This window comes from Neolamprologus multifasciatus, chromosome 6 (genome assembly GCF_963576455.1).
Source record: "Neolamprologus multifasciatus chromosome 6, fNeoMul1.2, whole genome shotgun sequence".
In the NCBI taxonomy this organism is placed as follows: domain Eukaryota; kingdom Metazoa; phylum Chordata; class Actinopteri; order Cichliformes; family Cichlidae; genus Neolamprologus; species Neolamprologus multifasciatus.
In genome coordinates, this window is record NC_140444.1 from 1,005,094 (window position 1) to 1,012,974 (window position 7,881).

The 7,881-nt window shown below is 47.0% G+C and overlaps 2 protein-coding genes across 6 annotated transcripts in view; one reads left to right on the forward strand and one right to left on the reverse strand.

Moving 5' to 3' along the window:
* Positions 1 to 1,754: 1,754 nt before the first annotated feature.
* On the forward strand, positions 1,755 to 7,234 carry LOC146516079 (fibrinogen-like protein 1). Its single transcript, XM_085162063.1, has 7 exons — positions 1,755 to 2,001; positions 3,210 to 3,378; positions 3,606 to 3,765; positions 3,858 to 3,955; positions 4,087 to 4,175; positions 4,865 to 5,052; positions 6,832 to 7,234. Exons 1-7 carry the CDS (start codon positions 1,930 to 1,932, stop codon positions 7,052 to 7,054), a joined length of 999 nt encoding a protein of 332 aa, XP_085018189.1. The 5' UTR covers positions 1,755 to 1,929; the 3' UTR covers positions 7,055 to 7,234.
* Positions 7,103 to 7,881, reverse strand: part of LOC146516080 (uncharacterized) — a 53,167-nt gene continuing 52,388 nt past the window's right edge. For all 5 annotated transcript variants that reach the window (XM_085162001.1, XM_085162000.1, XM_085161999.1 and 2 more), the window contains exon 18: positions 7,103 to 7,881. This exon is cut by the window's right edge and continues 106 nt beyond it. In XM_085162001.1, coding sequence (XP_085018127.1) covers positions 7,774 to 7,881 — 108 coding nt within the window. In that variant the 3' untranslated portion in view covers positions 7,103 to 7,773.

The following is a 7,881-nucleotide window of genomic DNA, read 5'->3' on the forward strand; positions in this document are numbered from 1 at the left end:
TTAAACTATTTAAAATTACAATTCATAGTTTTATATGTGAATTATATAATGTTAAATTACTTAAGTATTTTAGGCTTTAGTTATATTCCATATAAATCAGGTATCATACAAAAATAAAAATAGAGTCACGACAATAAAAGAATATGACTTTCAGGACTTAACAACATTACTTCAGTTATAGTGCACCAACATCTCTGACACATTAGCACTAAGGGAACACTGAATGACCTGCTGGTTTCTGTCCATAAAACTACTCATCTCAGATGACCACAAAGTAAAAGATCTCTCAGCAAGATTATGCAACATTTTAGGCACAATTGCCCCGATCAAGTCAGTGAGCTGGGATGTTTTACTCTAAACATGAACTACTGTTACAGCTACAGACATGGACTACATGCCCCACACAACAACTCACTATGTGAAGCAGCCAAACACATGCCTGCTCCTCTCGTTAACTGAGATAAACTGCTGGCATATTTGTTTTACATCTATACTGTCCAGTCTCTGCTGGTGGACACACAGCAGCATTGTTTAATCTCATTTGAATCATTGTAAACCTTACCCATCTTTTTAGTCTTCTGAGAGCAGCCTCAGTACATGTGTTTTATCCTCAGATTAAAATTATTACTCTGTGCTTGATGTGCCTCACCTTTGGCTCTTCCCCTCTGACTGCACTAGGACATATTGCCACCTGATAAAATAACACATTGATTCGTGCCATATAAAAAGTGAGACGTGTCAATTCAGATTCTTTGTCAAATATACACTAATGAAACAATTTACATCAGCAGCCTAACAATTATCATGATAATAAATATTAGTTAATCTATAGCACCAAATCATCAGTCACCTGTGACCTCTTCACCTCTGTCTGAGCTACAACATGGCAGAGCTGCCTCTGTCACCTGATCAATAACAGTGAGACATTCAACATACATGCAGTCACACATGTGCTTCAAATACAGTCATGAACCAACAAGTCATCATCAAATTCCACCTGTGATCTTGTGTCACCATTACTCTCTATCACCTGACAAATAGGACAAACATGACAATAAGAATAAAATGTGGAGCTGCTTCAGTGTTTCTGTCACTTTGTGCAGATCTTGACTCATCAGTAATGTTTGTAGGCTGAGTGCATTTTTAAACTGCAAACTGCACTACAAGGTGGATATTTGCAAAATCATGACTACCTCATGACATTTTGTCTCAAAATTAACCCTATGAATATGTCAGCACCATTAGGATGAAATTATTGTGTCACCAACATTTTAATGTTAGACATATAATTTTAACAGCCTCTGTAAACTAATATCCTGGCTGCTCGAGGCCGTTTTCTCTGATAGTTTCAATCAAAATTAGAAATGCTGCTCTGAGACTGAGAGAACTAATAGTGCTGCATGTTGTGCAGTTAGTTTACAAACACGTTATTAATGGGTACATACAGTTTTAGACGGACGTGGGCCAAAGCCTATAATGTTATTATGACACATTTTATGAGTGAACTTGACTTTAAGTGACTTACAGGTTTCTTTGAAAAATATTCTTATATCCAGGTTCTTCCTCTTTGCTGCCGTCCTCCTCTCCTCCTCACAGCGCAGGTTTGCCGCTGCTAAAACTAAACAGAGCTCCCTGAAAGGCTCAGCCAATCACATTGGCCACATTTGTCACATGATGTAGGAATAAGTGTATAGAAATGGTTTTATTTTAGCATTTATTTATTTATTTTTTGTCTCTCCTGACTCATTCACTGGTGATCACGTCATTATCTTTGTGTACAGTGGTTGGTGTTGCTGGCTCAGTCACTGCAGCCACTAGATGGAGGCTCCCCCACGGCTGTGCAGCGATGGCCCAACACCAGCCTTCCTGACAGGGCTGACAAGTCAGAGGAGGCGGAGAGGCTAAAAGGAGGATCGGGGCAGCGAGTCGATGAGAGCGCCGATGATGGTCACGCTGAGGACGTCCGTGGCCTTTCTGCTTCACCTGGCTTCCTCTGTGGCGGTAAGAAACCGAAGCGTCCGTGTCACATATTTCTCCTCGTGCACTCTGTACTTCCTGCTTTAAGTATCTCTGAGATTTGGGTCCTCACACAACTGATGACAGAGGTGAAAAATGCAGCCGTGGCTTTGTTCCAGTGGAAGCGCAGACTGAGCTCTGTCCACAGGGACTGTTTGTGCTTCTCCGATGACTTTCTTTTATTGAAAAATGAGAACCTTGGTGTTGAAAGTGGTTTAGACTCAGATTTCATTTTTCTGGACTTCAGTCTCTCAGGATTTTTATTTCCATCAACCAAACTAACAAATGACAGAAACAGAATAAAAACTGAATGTTTACTTTATTGTGACAGCTTCTTAACGTCGGCGTTCAGAGTAAAATACAAACATTAGAAATAAACAGTAATGATCATATTTCAGTTTTATTTTGGTTTATTGACCTTTTAAACTTTGATAACTCCTCATCTGTTCAAGCTTCAGCTCTAATTTTGCGTTGTGATTTATTGATGCAGTGCTGAGTAACTCAAAGTACGTCTGCTGACTTCCTTTAAACTAAGAAACACACCACGTACACATTCTGCCCAAATATCTCCAAATTCTGTTCAAAAGATCTGCATTACAGTTCAAATAGAGCTGAGCTGCACGTGCATGTAATACCATTTTGTTCCACACGAGGGAGCAGTGAGTCAGTGTCAGCATTTAATAACACATAAAAACAAAGCGCTGTAGCACGCTGCCCCCTGCTGGTGAACGTTTTCATTCAAATCTGCATTAGGCGATTACAAAAAGTACCTTTACTAAAAGTAATCCCAATAACCTTTGACCTTTACCTCCACGCTGCAGGTGAGGCATCAGTGTTTATAAGATGAGTCTTTAATCTTGGCTTTTATATCGTTTAGATTCGCAGCTTCACTCGATTTCAGCATCATAAATATGGATTTATTTCAAACTGCATTTGTAATTATTAATATCAAAGCATTTGCAGTTCTGCAGGAGTTTCATATGCAGAAACTTTAAAAATGAAATCATTAAAGTCCTTGAAACAGTCTCATAAATCAGGGTTTCAGGCGTTTTCATGGGAGTGTTTGCTGTGACGAGCTTCAGTCAGGATTTAGAGTAGATCACAGAAACACTGATGAGGACAACAATGATCCTCTCATACCTTCTTCGTTACTGCCGAGTGCCAGAGGAGAGCGTTTTTGTCCTCCTGTCCAGGCGCCGGTGCCGTGTGAGGAGAGGGTGAGCCGGCTGGAAGCGGAGATCCAGGGCTTGATGAACGTGATCAGTGAGCAGCACCGCTACATCCAGGAGCTCCACAGCAGCCAGGCGCAGCAGCTGCAGCAGATCCCCAACTCGTACCTGGGCCTGGACGACCTCTACAGAGGTACGGCTGCATCCACCGTGTGTGGGTCGAACCTACAGCGTCAGCTTTCCTTTATCTAGAAAACAAACATGTCTACACAGAGCGTCACGAAATCAGAGAAAGACCCGGGAACGGTTATTTTATTAGACTCATGTCAGACAGACGCAGCTTTATGGAGGACGAGGTCTCCTCCTGGGATCGAACCGGGAATCTTTTTCTTATCTGTGTGTGTCTGTGTGTGTGTGTAGACTGCTCTGAGGTGTTTGAGGATGGAAACGTGGCCAGCGGGCTGTACGTGATTCGCCCGGACGGCGCTGCCATGGCGCTGAGCGTGTACTGCGACATGAACCACGGAGGAGGGTGGACCGTCTTCCAGAGGAGGAGAGACGGCAAAGAGAGCTTCGACAGGTGTGTCACCTTTACACACGTGAACACTGCAACAGTGCAAACAAATGTGTCATCGTGTGTGTGTGTGTGTGTGTGTGTGTGTGTGCGTGCAGAGCGTGGGTGGAGTACAAGCATGGATTCGGAGACCTCTTCTCTCCTGCTGGAGAGTTCTGGTTGGGCAATGAACCCCTGCACCATCTGACATCACAAGGTGCGTCTGTCTGTCTGTCTGTCTGGCAAGGTGTTTCTGCACAGTGTACCAGGGGCACGAAAAAGAGTTGTCGTACCATAGGCACGAAGAGTGTGTGTGTGTGTGTGTGTGTGATGCTTTCTGTGTTTTAGGGAACTATGACCTGCGCATCAACATGGAGGACTTTGAGGGGAACGAGCGCTACGCCGAGTACAAGAGCTTCAAGGTGGACGGCGAACAGGTGAAACAAGTAACCGCGGAAACGTCTCAGCTTTAAATTCAATCTGATGCTAACTTTACAGCCTCTCCCTGACCTTTGACCTCCTATCGGTTTCTCATAACACTCGGTCTTATTTAGACTATGGTCCGGACCAGCAGCAGCATCAAGGTCACCGCCGTTCTGTTCCCATCGGCGTTCCTCTCCCTCCCTCAGTGTTCCTGCTGAGGATAAACACAGATAAACTGCAGGGAGCTGCAGAATATTCCGGAGTGTCGGAGCGATGACGCGACGCTCCCGTCACCACGAGAGGAGGAAGTAAGACGAGCTGTTCGCTGCTGTTTTAGGACCCACACCTGATCCTGACGTTAAACCTGAGCCCAGGTGTGGCCTCAGGCCTTAAAAGGCTCTGATGATGCGTTGAAGGGGCGTGGTTAAACGTAGCTTCAGAACAATAACCTGCACTTACTGCACATTTCTCTGTAAGTGTGTGTGTAAGGTGTCTGATTGATCAGCTGGTGCTGAACGAACTGGCTGCGACGAGTCTGAGCATCAGATTTGTAATTGTGAGCTCCTGCCGCACTCGCAGTTTCAGCGTGTGGTCATCCTCGCCGTCATGGACCTGCGAGGTTCGCGTCAAACAGGGTTCGGCTGTAAATGGCTCCTCGCTGCATGTCTGATCTCTCTGCTTTCACTCCCGTGTTCACCTGAAGGACCAGTACCAGTTACATCTGGGCGAGTTCACTGGGAACGCTGGCGACGCTCTGGCCGACGCCCACGGGGCGGGACCGGCCAGTCCATGTGCAGACGGGGTGAAGTTCAGCACCTACGACCGGCCGAACTGCATCGACGCCGACGTTCAGTGCGTCAGACACAGCAAGTCAGGCTGGTGGTTCAGCAGGTGAGACGCGCACGGCGACGCGCACGGCGACGCGCACGGCGACGCGCACGGCGACGCGCACGGCGACGCGCACGGCGACGGGTTTACTGCAGGCTTAAAGGGACAGTACACCAAAACTGAGCTGTAGAGTCGTCCACACGATACAGAGCGACGGGGCCAAGCATCACTCGCCAACACCGTGACCCTTTCTCAATTCTCAAGTACGCAAGTCCGTACTCCCGTGCGTTCTCGGCGAGCACGGACTCGCGATTTGTACAATTGGAACACCAGCGTACTTGATGATGTCACAGGTCCGGAGTTTTCACTGCTGTCCTTAATTTAACTGAGTAATATGTTATGAAGCTTAACTTTAATCACAGCCAAACCGGTTTACTCAGGAACTAATAAAAACACTGAAATAAGCCAAACATTAACATTTAGAAGTGATCTAAGTGACTTATATATCATGTTTAACCTCAGTAGTGAAATCTCTATTAATAAAAATAGTGTACATGTACATACGTGTACATACCTTAATAAAAACAAGCAGGTGAGATGTTAGAACGCTTTTATTTTTATTTTAGTGGACACTCAATACAATAGACAACTACTGGGGTTTGTTTAACCCGCAGGGGGTTGAAAACGATCTGCCGGAAGTCCGCTGTTCTCGCCGGCTGTAATAATCCTCGACCTCGCTGTCTGCTATGGAGCTGGCGGGTCACAGACGTCTCCGAAAACGTCGGAGCTCGTTTGGAAATATATGATATCTTGATAAACTGAGCAGATATTTGAAGTTTACACAGCTACATTCTCGCTTGAAAAGAACTTAAAAGTTTATTTTGTGACCCAGAAAGAGTAATATTTAAACGTTTTTAGCCCCACTCGTCCGCCATTGCCGCGTTTGAGTTTTGGACGAAATGCATTCTGGGATATTTAGCTGTACCAAGTCCACACAAGTCACCACCGATGCATGCTCGATAAAACGGGCGGAGCGAGAACACATCCGGGACTTTTTCGCGTTCTCGGCTTGATGCGTACTTCGAATTGGAACAGTACTTGGTTTCCGACTGATGACGTATCACGAGTACACGAGAACGCAAGTACGCATATTGAGAAAGGCCCCATGACCCCGGGAAACTGACATCTTACTGATGAACGTGATTCAGCCTCAGCTGCCGCGTTTCTTTGTTCGTCTTTCATTTCTGCAGTTTTGTGTTCAGCTCATCAAATCAAACGTTTCGTGAGAACTCGTGGAGATGAAGATCTTTATGAGTCTGTTTTAAGGGCTTTGAAGTGTTTGTTCAGTGGCTGCTGTTTTTAGTGCTTTAACTAAACTTTAACTTTATTTATAAAGTTCACCGTGCTTTAAACCAAAGGTTAATAATAAATTTCTGCCTCCTTATGTTCCCTAACGCAGCCGTTCCCAAACTTTTCTGCACCCAACAAAACGTTAAATCGCGCCGACGTCCCAGCAGCAGAAATCTGTGGATCGTGATTCTCACAGCAGCTGCTCTGATTTATAATCAGAGTTCAGATCTTTTTAAACTCAGGTAGAAAAAGCGGAGAGTAGAGAATCAATAAAGTTTTAATAGAAAAACCTGAACTTTTTATCCCAGCAGGGTTCAAGCTGCTGAGGTTCGTTTTTGCTGCTTCGATCATGAAACTTTTCGTCTCTGCAGCTGAAATATCAGGATACACGTGAAAACGCTCAGGTGATTTTGGGTGGACTGTCCCTTTAACTGGAGCAGCTGCTATTGGCCGATCGTGTCAGCTGACTGTTCTGTGACCTCCCCCTCACAGGTGTAACGCAGGTAACCTGAACGGTCACTACTACGACGGGCCGTTCAAAGCCATGACGGACGACGGCGTGGTGTGGTACACGTGGCACGGCTGGGCCTACTCCATCAAGTCTGTCGTCATGATGATTCGAGCGTCCGACCTCGAAGTGCCGCCGCCTCCAGCGGACGTTTACCAGCCAGGCGGCCCAGACGTGGTCCCGGCGGCGGGCCGAGGCGCCCCGTGAAGCTGAGGTCACTTTGATGCTGTGAAATAAAGTCAGAGCGCCTTCGTATGATGTCATGTCGCATTTATTCTGAACAAAACAAAAGAACATTGTACACTGAGGCATTCTGGGTAAATCTGAGGTTTTTCAGGACAAACAGAAACAGTAAAACAGGCCAGTGTGTCAGTGAGGGAGGGGCACGGCAGACTCTGATTGGGTGATTTCAGGGGGCGAGGGGAGGTCTGCATATTTGGCTCTGAGGCCGGCCCCCTACGTCCACGGGTGGTTACATTCCACAAAGCAGGTTAAGGTCGAGGTCGTGACAGGACAGGTCTGTGGGAGGCGTGTTCCCGTCCCAACGCTGATTGAGCGTCGCTCTTTGGAGGGAAAACGTTTGTGATCCGTGGAGCCCAAACAGCCCGGAGCGTTCCCACAAACATCCACAGATCCAAGGTTCCCCCCCGAGGAGGCGAGCGGAGCGGTCAGGGAGGCGGAGCTATGTACAGACCCTGAGGCGTGCCTGCTGGTTTCTTCAGAGGAGGAAGAACGCTCCCAGGAGGACCGGGCGTCCCGAGGCGGCGAGCTCAGCCCGGGGCCGCCATCTGGTTTAAGTGCGTCGGTGCCGCCGCAGCGTCTTTTCAAAATAAGATATTTATTTAAAAATGTACAAGTCTGCGATGGCTTTGTGTCCAGCGGCGCCGCTCCGACTCGGGAGGGGGGAGCGCAGGGGGGGCGGTGGGTTATCTGGGCGATAACGGCGCAGCTGTGGCGAAGGAGGCGGAGTTCCGCGGCGAGCCGAAGGGGGAGGTGGGCGAGAGGCGGCGGGGGCTCGCCACCAGGTCGCCGTT